Genomic DNA, 17,669 nt, shown 5'->3' on the forward strand with positions numbered 1-17,669 from the left:
TCATGAGGTTCATGAGGTGACAGGTCTGGAACAGCTGAGAGAACTGGGGGGAATAACAATCATTCATCACAGGTAGAGTAAAACCTCAGGGACAGAGACAAGAGCTTCAAGTTAATGAGGAAAATGTATCCAAAATCACCACTGAAACAGGAGCATAAAGTTTCCTGTAGTTCCACTCTAGACTGGCAACACCTTTATGATGTCTCAGCAACAGTATCTCATGAAACTTTGCCTTCTGAAAGCAAAACCAGTAAAAATGACGAATTATTCATTGAAGAAGACAGCCCTACCAATAGCCCGTTTCCCTCTCAACACAGCAAATGCTGCTTGAAAGACAAAAATTTTCTGCAGTGCAATATAAAGGATTTATTTTTACAATATTATCCCAATATTACATACTAGAGAACCTGTTAAATATTGTAGAAGAACCCACCTGTATTTCAAATGTTTTTCTACTTCATTTTAACAAAACCAGACTATAATGAATTCTATTCATCTAGCCTAGAACAGTCATCGAAATGAGTGAAAGGCTGTAAGATTATCTCTGGAGAGTTAGGTCTTCATGGTCTTCAGAGAACAGTTACCTGTTCTGCTCAAAAAAATATCCACAATTTAGGCAGACTGCTGAAGAATCCTGAAGTGGGTTGGAAAGGACTTTTTAAAGGTCACCCAGTCCCAACCCCTGCCTACCGTGGCAGGGACACCTTCCACTGTCCCAGGTTGCTCCAGGCCCCGTCCAGCCTGGCCTTGGACACTTCCAGGGACGGGGCAGCCACAGCTCCTCTGGGCACCCTGTGCCAGGGCCTCCCCACCCTCACAGGGAAGGATGTCTTCCCAACACCGCATCCATCCCTGCCCTCTGGCAGTGGGAAGCCGTTCCCCTTGTCCTGTCACTCCAGGCCCATGTCCAAAGTCTCCCTCCAGCTCTCCTGGAGTCCCTTTAGGCATTGGAAGGGGCTCTGAGATCTTCCTGGAACCTTCTCTCCTCCAGGCTGGACACTTCCAGTTCTCCCAGCCTATCTCCAGAGCAGAAGGACTCAAGCCTTCAGAGCATTTCCTTGGTCTTGTGCTTGGCTTTGTTGAATTCAGGAGGTTCCCCTGGACCCCAAATATGTCTAAAACTCACTCAAGTATCAGAATAATGCAGTTTTCTGTGTTTTTTGCAGTAATTCAAACAAAGTGTGTGTTGTGTCTATGCCTGCTGTATCCTTGCCTGCTGAGACTGGAAGGCAGAGGAGTGGGATTCTCTTTCCTATGAGCTCGTCCAGAGGAGAGGAGGACATTGTCCTAAGCAGTGAATAAAGCATTTCCTCATAGTTTGCTCTCCCCTGGTGCCCTTGCTCAGTCAAAGGCTGAGGGATAAGCTGTACTTCACCTGTCTGCAACATCTCCACTGTCACTGCTCAGGGCTTTTGGGGACCTTTGCTATTGGAAGGCTCTGCAGTGCAGATTTACTGATGGTTCCATAGGCCTGAGAGTAGCTGCCCATGGATGCCCTTGGATCACCCGCAGCTCCCACGTTTGCAGTGATCTGGAACATCTTTTTACTGGGCTTCAGAAGGGTACGAACATCTTTGCTGTGACACTGAGTGTTTCTGGGATTCTGTGTGAGAAAGAAAAGCCAGGAAAAGTTAATAAGCTGAAATCAGCTTTCTGGAATGCAAACAGGACACAGGTTTGTCTTTGGTCAGCATTATCCTCTCAGGAAACAAACACAAACTCAGGGCAGGTGTAGGCTGATCTTTTCCCTCTTCTGCTCTTCTTGTCATAGAAAATTGGTCACAATTCTCTACAGATCCTTCCAAATGCATTGGTCATGTGTAAACCTACATGTGCAGCAAGCTCCACAATCCTATCTTGGAGAATTAATGGCTTCTCTTTCTCTCAAAACATTTTGGAAGGGATTCCAAATCAGAGGGGCTGAAAGGAGGGCTACAAGTGTACTACTAGAAATGCTTGAAGGTTTCTGATAACCTGGACTACTGGAAGGTGTCCCTGACCATGGCAGAGGGGTGGAACGAGATGAGTTTTTAGGTCCCTTCCAACCCAAGCAGTCTGTGATTCTGTGAATCTGTGCTGCCTCCTTCCACACTCTTCCTCTGTCATAAGCTTCCTCCATCAGCTCTGCAGGTGCCAGCAGTCACCAGGCAGCAGACAGCCAGCTCAGGAAGGAAAAAAGCAGGAGCAGGAGGTCATTAAAGAACCCAGTGAGGGGAAGGATTTTTCCAAGGAAGCATGGCCAAAATCAGGGAAGAGGGAGAAGCAGAGAGGACAGGACTGACACCCTCACAGCTCAGCAACAGCAACCCATTAGATCCACAGAATCATGAAATCAGAGAATCACTTAGGTGGAAAAGCCCTCTGAGGCTGTGGAGTCCAGCAGCTCCCCAGCACTGCCAAGGCCACCACTGACCCCTGTCCCCAGGTGCCACGTCCACGTGGCTGTTAAATCCCCCCAGGGATGGGGACTTCCCCCTGCCCTGGGGCAGTCTGTTCCAGAGCTGCACAGCCTTTTGCAGGAGAGATTTTTCCAATATCCAACCTCAACCTCTCCTGGAAGCACTTGAGGCCGTTTCATTCTGTCACTTGTCTCCTGGGAACAGATCCTGATCCCCCCCCTGGCTGCACTCTCCTGTCAGGGAGCTGCAGAGAGTGAGAAGGTCCTTCCTGTGCTGCCTCCTCTCTACAGCTGCTGCTGCTGCTCCAGACCCTCCCCCAGCTCTGTTCCCTTCTCTGGACACACTCCAGCCCCTCAATGGGGCCCTCCTTTCCTGTTGTGAAGATCCCAAACTTGCCCCCAGGACTGGAGGTCCCTCAGCAGTGTCTAGCATAGGGGAGAGGTACTGCCCTGGGTGTCTGGCCACTCCGTGGCTGCTACAAGCCAGGTGCCACTGGCCTCTTGCCCACCTTGGCACCCCTAGGCTCATGTTCATCTGCTCGCATCAGCACCAGTGGGTTACCTTTTCCAGCTTTCCAGCCACTCTGCCTGGAGCACTGCAGGGAGTTGCTGTGACCCAGGTTACCACAGATAAGGGCTAGAAATTAAGCTACTCACATTGTAAAGGTTCTGCACACCTGTAGGAGAGAGACGAGTGATTGGCCATGTGATTTGTCTCCCCAGTTTCTCATTGTTGGAGATTCTGGACTGTTGAGGTGGTGCAGAACAGTTCCTGATCCCAGCACCAGGATTTGCATTTCCTGCAGAAGGAAAAACATGAGAGAAAGCAGGAAAATCAGAAGAACACAGAAGACATTGACTGAGGCAGGGACAGTCCCACACTCGACACTCATTCAACAGTGTTTTGTTCTTATGTCATTTCCCTCCCACACTTCCAGCCCCTCATTTTACCATGCAGATTCCCTTCATTTCTTTTACAGCACTCATTCACTGCTCCCCACACCAACACCCCAAGGTGGGTTACACCTGGTGTAGGAGGGTGGTACCCACTCTGCACAGTGGTGTGTGTGATGGGGTTGTATACCATCACACCCATCTGTGATCTCTGATAGACAGCTCTGGCCTGATCCTTGCTCTGGCTGGACCCTGCTGCCTGGACCCCAGCTGTGACTCCAGGATGCACATGTGAAGGGTTTAGCAGAGGGGGTGTTGGGTCTTCCTGGCCTTTCCTGGTGGGTACAGCCACTGAGCTGAAACCTGGCAGAAGTGTGCTGGACTCAGACTGGCTCAGCTGAGTATTTTCTCCCTGCCCTTGCTCCTTTGGAAAGCTCTTTGACTTCTTTTCAAGGATCATCTGCAGAACAGAAAAGCTATTTAGACTTAACACCACAATACAGCAGAAAAATAAAACATCAAAACACAGAGGAATACTTAAAAATATCTGCAATTTTATTTTACAGAGTAAGTAACAAGTATAATTTTGGAACTAGATGATCTTTAAAGTACCTTTCAACACAAACCATTCTGTGCATCTTTCTCAGACATCATGTTTCAGAGATTTTTCTTTGCCCTGTGGGAATTTTACATGCAAAGGTCTCTCAAAGATTAGGACAGTATGGAACTGATCAAACACCCAGGTGTAATGGTGCCAGCAGGTATGGAAAGCCCAGGGGAATACAAAGACAAGACAATGACAGAATTTGTTAAGTATGTGCAAGAATGGCAGGTTACCTGAAGGATTAGGAGTTGGGAAAATAGGATGAAAGTACCTCATATAATTTATTTCTATATTCTGCCACAGACAGCTGGACATCATCACCCAAAGGAAGGATCACATCAAAGTCCAAAGAGGGCTCCCTGGAAGGACAGTGGAACCTAAGGAAATGAGAACACATCATGTAATTCACTGACTGGAAACAGATTATTAAAATTTAAACAGGATTGTTAGACAATCTTGTGTAAATAGTATTGGAGAAAATAAAGAATTAGCTTTGCCGCTTTTTCTGTAATGCATTTGAAGAAAATTTGTGCCAAGAGCAGGTTTTTAATGTCTCAGAAAACATCAGAGGCAGCTGCCCACTGGTGTCACTCTCACCTGCTCACATAGGGATGCTGCAGAGCCTGCTCTGCTGTGAGCCGTTTGTCAGGGTTAAAGACCAGAAGTTTCTTCAGCAGATCCAAGGCAGGCAGTGGAGTGGAGGATGGGAAAATCTCCTCAAATGCTACTCGCTGCCTAGAAGTCAGAAAAAAATTATACAAGCTCTCAGTGTCTAATTCCCAGTGAAGGCAGGAGTGACAGTTCCAGGATCACATCAAGGTGACAGCAGGCACGAATTCACTCACAAAGTGTGTCATAATCACTGAATCCTAGAATGGTTTGGCCAGAAAGGGACCTTAAAGCTCATCACTTCCCAGCTCCATGATCCCACAAATCTAGACCTGAGATTATAGAAACATACTTCTCTGTAATTTCCAGAGAAAATGAAATTTAAAAATCTGGTTTTGCATTTTGAAATCCTAAATACAATTGTGAACATAATGAAGAAAGTATCTTGAAAAAAAATCAGTTTTAAGCACCAAATCTTACTCATATTTTAAATATTTTTTATTTAAGGAGACAACTTAAGAGCCTCTTCCAGAGCCGTAAGAAGCTCAAAGGCAGCTGGAGAGGGACTTTGGACAAAGGTGTGGAGTGACAGCACAAGTGGGAAGGGCCTCCCACTGCCAAAGGGCAGAGATGGATGGGGTACTGGGAAGGAATTATTGCTTGTGAGGGTACTGAGGGATCAAAATGATTTCCTGGAGAAGTTGTGGCTGCCCCATCCCTGGAAGGCCAGGCTGGATGGGGCTTGGAGAAGCCTGGTCTGGTGAAAGGTGTCCCTGTGCATGTCAGGGGGTGGAATGAGATGAGCTTTGAGGTCCCTTCCCACCCAAATGGTTCTGTGGTTCCATGACTCCAGGGTTCAACATTAGATGCTCTGAGACACAGAACCCCTCAGGCTTACCGGGAACTCATGTGGTTAATAACTGAGGCCTTGTACTCTGACTGCAGAGCCAAAATATCTGCAAGAATAAAAAGATGCTGTTACTGCCAAGATGAGGATTAGCAGAGCCACACAGTTTATGAAGGAAAGCCAGTATTTGATATTAACATAGGAAATTATTCACATAGAACTCGGTCGGAGATCTGTGGAAGGGGAATGGAATATTTATTTACAAATTTTCTAAGCTGATTTTTTAATTCCTATTTGTTAATCATACGCTTCGTAAACATGTATTCTCATAGCAACAGATGCAGAAGATATCTGAATTCCTTATTTATTCCTTATTATTATTTATTATTTATTCCTTATTATTCCTTATTATTCTACGATATCTGAATTTCTGATTTTTCTCTAACACTAACATTCAAGATGAGGATTTTCATTCCTTTGGAATGCTTCCCACTTCAGAAAGGTACCAGAATGAATGAGATACCTTCTTCCCTGACCCAGCCATGCTGCTTTCTTCCACTGATCCCCTTCTCTAGAACTTTTCCACACAGCAGGGTCCTACCTTCAGGGGATGGAGCAGGGATAACCCTCAGGATCTTCTCTATTTGGTTCATCGTTGATGTTCCAGGAAAAAGAGGCTTTCCCAGCAGCATCTCTCCCAGAATACAGCCAATGCTCCACATGTCCACACCCTTAGTGTAACTACAAACAGGAACAGAACAGAGGTAGGATTAAATCAAGCACATATTTTCCTGTACCTGCTATTCACATCACCTACATTGATTTATTTGCTAGAAAGCATACTTGGTGACTTCTCAAATATAAATGCTCACAGGTTTGAACTATAAATTGAATAACATTTGGGAATCATGAGACTGACAAGCATGAAACAGAAAGGAGATTTATCCTACTCAAAGTCTAGTCTAAGAAACCATAAAAGGGAACATATTACAGGGAAATACTAGAACAAGGTAATATATTAAAGGTAATGCCATAACCAGGTATTATATCCTTTTCATATGACCAAGAATGAAGATACACATTGTTCTTTGGTCATAATGCATGTACAAAGTAGCTACAATTACTGAAGAATTGCATTTTTAAGCAAAGTCAATCCCAACCAGTGGGTATAGGACAGTTTGCAAAACATCCAGATTTAAAATTTGGGATACTAGCCTGCACCTGTTTATTGACTTTTCTGGTTTTTCATATTTAATTTTTAAAAAAAGGACTAAGCCTGACTAACAGGCAGCTGGTTTAACATTCAATTAGGGAATGTTTCGTGAAGGTCTATCAAAAAACACTGCTTCAATTTGGAAAAGAGGATTTATGTTCTCAAGCAGATTTTGTGAAGTTGTGAGTTCAAGGTAGAAGACATAAATGTGGTGGGAGAAAGGGTGACAAACGGCTCATGCATGTCCACTGACACTGTAAGAACACAGGAAGGACATGGTCATGTTCATAAGAGGTTTTTGTGTTGCAGAAGTTCAATTGTACACTGAGAAAAAAGACTGCTGACATGACCCTGCATCTGGTGACACTGCAAAGACTGAAGACTTTTAGACAAAAAACATGTGCAAGTGGTGAAGTGCCAGGCTGCCCTCCCCTGCCCTGCCCTGGCTCACCGGCGGGAGGCCAGCAGGATCTCGGGCGCTCGGTACCAGCGCGTGGCCACGTATTCGGTGAGCGCGGGGCTGGGCTGGGGCTCGCCCCGCTGGCACAGGGAGCGCGCCAGCCCGAAGTCACACAGCTTCACACGGCACTGGGCATCCAGCAGCACATTGGAGGGCTGCAAGGGACAAGGCACAATGAGCCCTTCACTCTCTGAATAGCAGATCATTACCGAGGTTCTTTTACTAGTCTCATACTTGGAAATTTATTCATACACATGGAGACAGGCTGGGACAGCTGGAACTATGGGGATAGAAGGCTCCAGGGGAGACCTGAGAGCTCCTTCAAATGCCTAAAGGGGTGCCAAGAGAGCTCGAGATCCACTCCTCTTTTCAACAGCCTGGACGGCATACGGGGGAATGGCTTCCCACTGTTAGATGGGATGTTGGGAACTGGCACAGGGCAGGGTTAGAAGGGATATTGGGAACTGGCACAGGACATGGTTAGATGGGTATTGGGAACTGGCACAGAGTAGGGTCATATGGGATACTGGGAACTGGCACAGGGCAGGGTTAGAAGGGATATTGGGAACTGGCACAGGACATGGTTAGATGGGATATTGGGAAGGAATCCTTCCCTGTGAGGGTGGGGGGGCCCTGGCACAGGCTGTCCAGAGAAGCTCTGGCTGCCCCATCCCTGGAAGTGCTCCAGGCCAGGTTGGATGGGGCTTGGAGTAATCTGGGATAGTGGAAGGTGGTCCTCTCAATGGCAGGGGGTGGCAATGGTTGGGCTTTGAAGGTCCTTGAAAATCTTGAAATATACCTTCTGATCTCTGTGAATAACATTCCCTGAGTGGATGAATTTAGTTGCCTTCAGGAGTTGGTAAAGAATGTAACACTTGTGAATGTCTTTCAGCAAATTCCCCTTCTTAATCACAGCATGTAAATCTGTCTCTGAAATATACCAGTGATACATTTACATCAGTAAATATCAGTAGTATCATGAGCATTCACTATCAAAGTGATAACAAGGATAACAAGGATAGCTCCTAAGAGAGGCTGGTTTGAAGGCTGCTGCAGTGCTGAGTCTCACCCATGGACTCAAAGATGAGGTAGATGTCCTTGTCATTCTCTGCTTGGATAACATCGAGCAGCTTGATGATATTTGGATGTTCTCCAAATTCCTGCACAGGGAAGAGACCCAGCTGTCACAATCATGTTTTTCTTGTGAATCATAAAAAGGGACAGTAACCTATATTACACTTTGTATTACTGTCTAAAACAAACATTAACATGCTTTTTCCTCCATTAGGCTTCTTCTGAAATAAACTTTAAAAAAGGATTTAAGTTTGTTCCATAGTAGGAAACCAGTTAGTTAATAAAAAAAATAATCTCTGTTGAATGAGACATTAGTTCTAACACTCCCTCTATACCATTTATAATAAAATCCAGTTCCCTTTATGCACCTCATGTTTCCTACTGAACCCAAGAATTACTGTGGCATGAAAACAGATCATAGTTGCCATCAACATTCATAGTTAAAAACCCAAGCAATCAGAACATGCCCATCTGAGGGCTGACTTGGACACTCACAGGCTGCACTGAGGAACTGATTGCATGGAGATCAGACAGCACACAGAGATACCTGGACAGATGTACCACACTGCAGGTGGTGTCCATCCTCACGTCTCTGCAGACTGACAATCCTCATGGGATCATTAAGCTCATCCTCAGCTTTAACAGCTTTTATTTCCCACTTCTGTGCAGCCATGGACACTGTAAACACTTCATAATACTGCAACATTTATAATGTGTAACATCTAGGGAAGCTCCCAAAACAACACATTCACCTGCTGCAAGGTGTGAAAACACACTCCTAAAGAAGTGAGACACAGCCAGCCCATGACACACTTTGTTTTCATTCTGAGCACAGCCACAATACCCAGGCAAATGATCTAAAGAAGGTTTTTACCCAAAAGGGGATATTGTTCTAAAATAATAGAACAATAATAATAATAATAGAATATTTAGCTAAATCTGGGCAGTGTTACTTGAGTGCTATTGAAGAAGGAAAATTCCACTGTCTCACACTGCTTTGCCCCGGAACTGATAACAGAAAGTTATGACAAAATTCTAATCTGTATTAAAAAATCACGTTACCTTGAAAAGACCTTGTCAGGGCCAGTTCTATTAATCTTTGTTTAAAGAATAATAATGCTACTAACATACTTACCAAAATGACATTCTAAAATTGGCCTAAAATACACCCGTAGATCTACAACTACACTAAACAGCTAACACAAAATCTGCAAGCAACCACCAGAGCATCAGAGAGAATCATTCACACTCCAGATATTACAGCAACTTCTCAATTAGAATAATTGAGATACATAGCATAAAACAATAACCTAGTCCATCAAATGGCCTTGTGATAAACATCAAGATTGAACAAAGCAATTAGTATGCACAAACAAACAAATGAAAACAAACATGCAGTTATGAATAATGGAGTATTTTTCACATCTTTTCGTTTCTGAGCTCTCAGTTTCAACCTCAAGAAAGAGGTTTAAAATAAGAGGGGAAACTAAAATTCTTAAAGGCTATTGAGAACCAAAAGTTATGGAAGTATGGGCTGAGCAGCACATTAACTTCCCTCTCCCTGCCCTCCTCTACCAAGTGACTCCCCCTTTCCTTCAGAAGAAATATCCTTTTTTCCCCTGCTCCTACTCCATCCATCACAGGAGTGCTGCACCTGCAGAGATGATCGAACTTCTGAGGTAGTTAACTTCTAAGGAACTGTTTGTATTTTTAGCTTTAAAGTTTGCAGCTTCTATTTCATCCTTCAAGAATGACTAAAAAGTAAAAAAAAAAAAAAAAATCATCTCTTTCCTACTTAACCTTACTTAAGTCTTAGGAAATTCCTCTTCTATGAGCCCTGCCTCACTTGTGTCCTTAGAAAATCACAAGTTATAACAATACTATTCCAAAATATTGATGTTTCTACATGGTAAGCCTAAGGAGGAGTGAACAGATAACTGGAATGCCACTGATAAGGTCAATCATATCAAAACAAGAGTAGTCAAGTTATTCCTTGCAGAACTTCCCATTTTGATTATTTTAAATTATTAAATTGCTTACAGCATGATGGAGGAAAACAATTTTGGAGTGTAAATCCCTCTCCCACCCCAACCATCCTCCAATCATGGCAGTTTAAATGTAAGAGAAACAGTTTCTATCCACAAAGCAGCAAGAAGCTACAGAAGGTGCTGATGTGCTGTGCAGCAGACACATTGCTAAAAATGGGGAAAGAATAAAAACAAGCCCAAATGGAGAGTGCTCCATTCTGGTGGGTTCACCCTGAAAGTCTCTTTGCCTTTCAGATGGTGCAGAAAAGTAATCAGAGTTATCAACACTAATCAGTGACTGCTGCATTTTGGATAACAATGGGAAGAAAATACTTAGACATCAGAGATAAAAAAAAATCAGAGAAGAGGGGGAACATGGACATTACCTGCAGGAACATAATTTCTCGAAATGTTCTCTAGAAATAAAGAAAAAACAGTTTATTATCATCTCAAGAAAAGAGAAGAACAGAATGCAGTTCAATGACAGGGTTAAATCCACTCCTCTTTTGTACATGCCATGATACACAAAGCTTGATATTTCTTATTTTTATCCCAATATAGCTGTAGATTGTATAATTATATATCCCAATATATGCAGACTGTGCATAATTATCTTTCAGAGACCAAAGTCCTGAAAATACCTATGGAATCCCACCATGTCTCAGAACACATCAGCACAGTAATTTCTCACCTGAGCATCTGTTCTGTTCCTGAAAGCATCAAAAATCTTTTTAACAGCAACTGTTTCTCCTGTCTGGCGGTCAGTTGCTCTCCAGACAATGCCGTAGGCCTGCAGAGAAGCAGGAACAGGTGAGCAGAGTGCTGGCACCTGCTGCAGCCCGGGCCTGGTGTGGAACCAGAACGTGCTCAGTGATGGACTGGAGCAGAGGTGATGGGCGCCACATGGAACACAGAGAGATTAGGCCAAGGAGACAGACTCAGGAGACACGCTGAGAGGGTTGGGGCTGTTCAGCCTGGGGTAGAGAAGGCTGCAGGGACACTTCAGAACTCCTTCCAGTGCCTGAAGGGGCTCCAAGAGAGCTTGGGAGGGACTTTGGACAAGGGCCTGGAGGGACAACACAAGTTGGAAGGGCTTCCCACTGCCAGAGGGTTTAGATGGAATTTGGGAATAAATCTTTCCCTATAATGGTGGTGAGGCCCTGGCACCAGTTGCCCCAAGAAGCTGTGGCTGCCCCATTGCTGGAAGTGTCCGCGGCCAGGCTGGATGGGGCTTGGAACAACCAGGTCTAGTGTAAGGTGTCCCTCCCATGGCAGGGGGAGGAAATGAACAGGCTTTTGAGTCTCTTGCAACCCAGAATGTTCTGTGGTTTCAGGACTCTGTATGGAGAGCAGGCCTGAGAGGGACTTGAGGGTGCTGGTGGATGAAAACCTGGCAACTGGCTGACAACATGCACTAGCAGCCCAGCCAGCCAACCACGTCCTGGGATGCACCAAGAGAAGGACAGCCAGGATTCCACAAACCAGGGGATCGGGCCTAGCTGGTGCCAGGCTGTGACAGGCAGGTCCTGCCTGACAGTCTGTGACAGCATGACCTGGAGGGCTGCATTGATGGGATGGGATGGATGGCCCATCCATCCCTGTGGTGCGTGGGTCAGCAGGGCCAGGGTCTTGCTCTTGGGTCACAACAACCCCATGAAACATGCCAGGCTTGGGACAGAGTGGCTGGAAAGCTGGAAAAGAACCTGGTGGTGCTGGTGACAATGGCTGAATGTGAGCCCAGGTGTATCCAGCTGGCAAGATGCCAGTGGCACCTGGCTTGTACCAGCCATGGTGTGGCTGGCAGTTCAAGAGAGATCGGTCTTCCCTGCATTTGGCTTTGGTGAGATTTCCAGCTGGAGCACTGCATCCAGCTTGGCGCTGCTCAGTACAAGAAGGACACAGAGCAGTTTGAGCAGCTGCAGAGAAGGGCCACGGAGACGCTGGGAGGGCTTGAGTCCCTCTGCTCTGGAGCCAGGCAGGGACACCTGTGCTGTTCAGTCTGGAGAAGGCTCCAAGGACAACTTACTGTGCTCTTTCAGAACTGAAAGGGGGTCAGTAAGATGGATGGAGAGAGACTTTTTACCAAAGTCTGTATTGACAGCATCCCAGAATTGTTGAGGTTGGAAAAGCCCTCCAAAACCACTGGGTCCAACCACTAACATAGCACTGTCAGGTCCAACACTAAACCTTTTTTTCAATTAAAAGCTGTGTTGTCTGTTAAGGGAACGGGAACTTCTATCTGAGGTTTCCCTATTCTGGATGACTGTGATACTTGCAAATGATGATTACTCAGTCTCACTTGTGGTATAGATCCAGTGTTTTTATTTTAGGCCATAGATTTTAATCTGGACTTTCCACAGCCTAGGAATTGTTATACCTTTGCACAAAGGGATCACATCCCACTCAAAAAATGCCCATTTAATGTTTAAGTACTTATCCAAAGCAAAATAACTGCAATGTATGATTCTAGTGATTAAACACTCATGTAAGGACACCAAAGCAGGCTTCCCAGCAACATGTGTGGTCCTGGAACTTGGCACCAGGACCTTTGCCACGCATCAGGCAATATAAACAGTTGTACAAGTACCTTGGGTAAGTGCTACAATACCACCCTACTGGCAACTGGGAAACAACCTCAAGTTGTGCCAGGGGAGGCTGAGGTTGGGTATTGGAAAAATCTCTCCTGCAAAGGGCTGTGCAGCTCTGGAACAGACTGCCCCAGGGCAGGGGGAAGTCCCCATTCCTGGGGGGAGTTAACAGCCACGTGGATGTGGCACCCGGGGACAGGGGGCAGTGGCAGCCTTGTCAGTGCTGGGAGAGTGGCTGGACTCCACAGGCTCAGAGGGCTTTTCCACCTCAGTGACTCCTTGACTCTGAACATAATGAGGGAAATACTTAAACATTTAAATACGTATCAACGCAATTAATGATAGCAAAGAGCTGCCGGAATAGAAAAGTAGATAACTCAGGAGGGCTTAGAGACTGCCTCAGGAGACATATCTTAGAAATTACCACTGGCTTATGTATAAAAATACATTTTATGGCGAAGACATTACTTGATGCAGCATGACCTGAAATGATGGGGTTACAGTAAATGTAGGATTTGGCAGGCACAGAAAGAATGTACTTTGAGACAGATACATGTTACTATTTAATTTTACAGTCCCCTGGAGCTCCCCTGGAGCTTCCAGCGGGCCCTGAGCGACAGAGTTCCCACGGACGCCTGAACTCCCAAATACCCCCTCAGCACCCCGGGGCCGCCTGGAGCCCTCACGGTGCCCTGAACGCCACACGGGCCTCCCGAGCTCTCAAGGGCCCTCCGAGCTCCGGAACCATTCCAGCTCCCACAGGGCACCCCAGCTCGGCCCGGCCCCGGCCAGGCCAACCCCCGCCAGGCACTCACCCCCTTGCCCAGCCGCCTCTTGATCTCGTATTTGCGGCACACGAGCGGCTCCACCTCGGGCGGGCTCATGGCGGCACCTCCCTGTTGGCACCCGCTGCCATGGCAACGGCACCGCGCACCGTGCATGCGCGCACCGCCGCGGGGCGCGGCAGGCGGCGCCGAGAGACCGGGAGCTGAGGGAGGAGAAGGAGCGGGGAGAGGTGAGGCGAGAGGAGAAAAGAGAGAGAGGAGAAAAGAGAGAGGAGAGAGAAGTAAGGAGAGAGGAGAAAGGAAAGAGGAGACAGGAGACAGGAGACAGGAGACAGGAGAAAGGAGAAGGAGCAGGGAGAGCCCCTTCCAGGACTCTGGGAGAGCCGGAGAGAGGTTTGGCACACGGGCCTGGAGGACATCGCAAGGGGAATGGCTTCCCACTGCCGGAGGGCAGGGATGGGATCTCGGGAAGAAATCCTTCCTTGGGAGGGTGGGCAGGCCCTGGCACAGGTGCCCAGAGCAGCTCTGGCTGCCCCTGGGTCCCTGGCAGTGCCCAAGGCCAGGCTAGACGGGGCTTGGAGCAGCCTGGGAACAGTGGAAGGTGTCCCTGCCCTGGCAGGTTGATGGGACTGGACAAGCTTTAAGGTCCGTTCCAAGGTAAACATTCCGAGATTGAATTATACTTCTTTGGTTTTTTCCCCCGTGAATTTTGATTCTTCCTCCCTACCCCTCCCCCCCCTCCCCTTTGACACTTTTCAGTGAGAGTTAACACTTTTGTCATGTTCTCTAGAGCTTTGCTTTTTACTTTGTGTTTTATAGCAGATAGAGAAGATTTCTGATCCATGTCCAAATTAGATGGTTGAAATCAAAATTGACAAGCTGAACGCACTCACTAGATACTATGTTGTGACTTTTTTAAAGTGAGGATATGAATATGATTTAGTGTAATGGATTTGTATGACTGTAAATGTTTCTTTGAGATTCGACTTCAGTTTTATTAGTGAACTGGCATCTTCAGTCATGCAGGGATTTGGATTGCTGGTGTATGCTTCCCTCACTGACATAATGCATTTTTTGTGGAAGTTTCCTTTATATAATAATGAATTCTGACTCTTACAAAGAGACTTATTCCTCTCAGGCTATGATTTTTAAGAAATTGCATTCAGTTTAGTTTTAAATGTTAATTTAGGATTCCTGAAGGAACTCACTAATTCCTTTAGGCTGTATTGTTTATGTCTAACAGGATACATTTATCAGCCTTATCCTGCTCATAGAGACATAAAATGTGTGTGTATGCACTTAGCAGCAGACACCGAAGTTCAAGTCTGAGTTGTGACAATTGTTGATTAGATTGTGGACAGCTGGGGACAATTGTGACTTAGTTGTGTTGTCCTGTGGATGATGGCGATGAGAAGAACCCTTGTATGAGCTTATTGTATGAGCTTATTCTCAAGTTTCTATTTCTGTATTAATTTGATGTTTAAATTTTATTTAGAGAGGACACTTTAGAGATGAAACTTTAACCTATTGTAGTAAAATTTCCTGGATTGTTAAAGATTATGCATTTTAGAGCAGGATTTGTGTGGTGACTTTTCTGTTTTTTTTTTTTTTCTCCTGGGTAAGCCTTTAAACAGTCCAGAAAATATTTCTGTATTTAAATATATTGAACTAAGTAAGAACAATACAATCTAATGTTTTCACACCTGTTGGCTGTTTATTAAATACCATCATGGAGAGGGGGTGGGTGCTAATTTACACTTTCATTATATTTTTCATTCCTCTTACATTATTTGAGTCTTGTCTGTTGAATAACTGTATGAAAATATTAAATAAGTAATTCTCAGACATTTATGCTGAAAGCTTTTCCATGAGAATCTTGAGTGTTTCTGTCTTCTCCAAACGCTTCAGTTCCTTCTGATTGCATATGGCATTTGCAGACTCCAGATAAAAGCTCTGTTCTCCGTTAGTAATTCCCAAATTACTAATTCTCACACAGATTTAGCTGACAATCAAGGTTAAAAACAACTTCTCAGAAGTAGAAGACTGTTCAAGTCTGTGCTGTCCTATTTGACAAAAGAGCATGTTACTTAAAGAGCAGCATGGATTTATCTAGGGAGCGACTTAAGAATTTTTAATTCATTTTTAAATTTTATTTTGTTTAGGTCATTTTTAATTTAGTCTACTGAGTGAATAAGGATGTTATGCAGTGTCAATCTAAGTCTATTTTGTAAATTAAGTGAGGTAAATGCTAGTGCTAGCTTTTTATTATATGCAATGAAACAGGAGCCACTGTGTAAAGCAATGTATTTTGTATTGCAAAACTCTGGATACTGACCTCAAATATACTGCTTTTATAACTTGCTGATGTCTAATTTTAGTCTAGTAGGGAAAAATCCCAGTTTCTTCATCTAATCTATATTTCATTTATAGGAACCAGCATTTTTTCTTTTCTCATTTGCTCAGAAAATATGACTCAAACCCTGAAAAAGCAAATATATTCCAGGTGGAGCACATGGAATGTCTGAAGAATTACCAGAGTTGAAAAGCTGTGTCCCTTACGCTTAGTCACTTAAATCCAAATCTCCCTGTAAATATCATGGCTTGAAGTGTCCAAATGCAAAATAATTAATTCCAGGCAGAATGCTGGTTTCTATCTGCTTAATTTCACTATTTGAACAGTCTGTGCCTTCAAGTTTGTTGTATTTTTAAGTCCCTGAATAGCAAAAACTATGATCCTGACAGGCCTGATTAAAATTCAATGTTAAAATATTCAGACACTGATATTTATTCCAAAATACACTATACAGTTTTAACTATTTCCTATAATTGAGTCTCAAATCTTGAAAAGGAAAATTAATGTTTATGTTTTTAAAAATAAAATAATTTAAGCAGTTTCAGGAGTGGAAGATCAAAACCTAAGTTGTAGGGAAAGTACAGTGGTCTGTTACTGAGAAAGCTCCAGAATTGTTTTGACTTTGATTTTTCTTACAGGCTGACAATCTATAGCATTTATCTGACAACAAGAATTGAAGACAGTGATTGCAAGATACATAAAAAAAGATCTGGCCTGAATGGCTGGTGCCTCATATATTTGTGTTTGCACTGTCAGATGCATCTGTGCCAAGGGCTGTGCCATTTAAAATAGTTTGTATATTTTAAAATATTATTGTATTTTATTACATATATTATAATCTATATTTATATATTAAAGTATTTTATATATTTAAAATGTTTCTATATTTTGAAGTAAACTTCAGTGCGTATCAGCCCACAGTTTCTCCACACCTGGGTGGCCGTGCAGGCTGCTGCCGGTGTTTTCTCACCTGTCAGTGCAGGTACAGGGCCTGTGGGCAGCATTGAGGGGAGATACAAGGAGGATTTATTTTTCTTCAATAATCTCACACAGGCCTCCTAAACTTTAGGAATGTTACTAGTAACTCTTAGAGAATTACAGAAGCAGGTTCTGTAGCTGAGAATCTTTTTTGTACACTAGCCTTAATAAACAGAGTATGTACCATACAAAAACACCATGAAATCCATGCTGAAGCTTTTGAGCATGAAATGCAGGTGCTTGCTGAGGTCCTCACACCTTTACAGTACTGTTTATGTGTGAAGGGTGCAAGGACCAACTCAAAAGCTTTATTTTCTTTGCCTAAAGTTGTAAACCTATTTACAAACATTTGATGAAAAAGCTGTAACATACATTATTTATCTTAGTTGCAGAATGCAAGCTCCTAGCTTTGCTTTTTTTGCAAGATTTTTCTCTTTTATCTTGGAGGAGGAATCACTAATGTACTGAATTCAGATCCTCTGAATTCTGCTGGCTGGTATCTGTCTTGTGTAATTTACTACATAGTGAATTTAGAGTTCTGAATAGATCTATTTGCCTTGTTGCAGGTCATACCAAAACAACCGCTGGAATGTTTGTGTAGAATAACAACGGAAAGTATTTTTTTCACTCCTAAATTTGGAACGAAAACAATCGTGTGTATCTGTATAATTTATATACAGTCATCAGTATACAGGACTAATTGCCCAGAGAATAAAGCCATTGCAAGTGCCTGAGCCCGCCCTACTACACAGCTGGTGACAAGTATCTTGTGCATTTCCGTACGGAAAACGCGTTTGTCCTGCACAAACAACACGTACGGGTTGGATATCCGCAGGCTA

The 17,669-nt window shown here is 44.2% G+C and overlaps 2 protein-coding genes across 20 annotated transcripts in view; one reads left to right on the forward strand and one right to left on the reverse strand.

Annotated features, from left to right (window-relative positions):
• Window positions 1-17,559, forward strand: part of SACK1H (scaffolding CK1 anchoring protein H) — a 42,296-nt gene extending 24,737 nt beyond the window's left edge. For 10 of the 14 annotated variants that reach the window (XM_085574086.1, XM_085574094.1, XM_085574093.1 and 7 more), the window contains one exon: window positions 6,875-17,559. The gene's annotated coding sequence lies outside the window, so the exon portion shown is untranslated. The remainder of the gene's footprint in view (window positions 1-6,874) is intronic. The other 4 variants (XM_085574087.1, XM_085574089.1, XM_085574090.1 and 1 more) reach the window with 4 other exon arrangements.
• MAPK15 (mitogen-activated protein kinase 15) lies at window positions 342-13,667 on the reverse strand. 6 transcript variants are annotated; one of them, XM_085574113.1, is made up of 14 exons: window positions 13,530-13,667; window positions 10,818-10,916; window positions 10,513-10,542; window positions 8,647-8,786; window positions 8,095-8,185; window positions 7,825-7,955; window positions 7,017-7,180; window positions 5,954-6,093; window positions 5,404-5,461; window positions 4,494-4,631; window positions 4,168-4,273; window positions 3,449-3,752; window positions 3,056-3,198; window positions 342-1,603 (listed from the first exon to the last, which is right to left on the reverse strand). In XM_085574113.1, exons 4-14 carry the CDS (start codon window positions 8,770-8,772, stop codon window positions 1,397-1,399), a joined length of 1,608 nt encoding a protein of 535 aa, XP_085430239.1. In that variant the 5' UTR covers window positions 8,773-8,786; window positions 10,513-10,542; window positions 10,818-10,916; window positions 13,530-13,667; the 3' UTR covers window positions 342-1,396. The 6 variants fall into 6 exon arrangements, with proteins under 6 accessions (XP_085430239.1, XP_085430235.1, XP_085430240.1 ...); XM_085574109.1 differs by having other exon boundaries at window positions 8,647-8,796; window positions 13,530-13,664; XM_085574111.1 differs by having other exon boundaries at window positions 1,399-1,603; window positions 3,076-3,198; window positions 8,647-8,796; window positions 13,530-13,664.
• Window positions 17,560-17,669: the final 110 nt, after the last annotated feature.

This window comes from Lonchura striata, chromosome 2 (genome assembly GCF_050655825.1).
Source record: "Lonchura striata isolate lonStrDom1 chromosome 2, ASM5065582v1, whole genome shotgun sequence".
In the NCBI taxonomy this organism is placed as follows: Eukaryota; Metazoa; Chordata; class Aves; order Passeriformes; family Estrildidae; genus Lonchura; species Lonchura striata.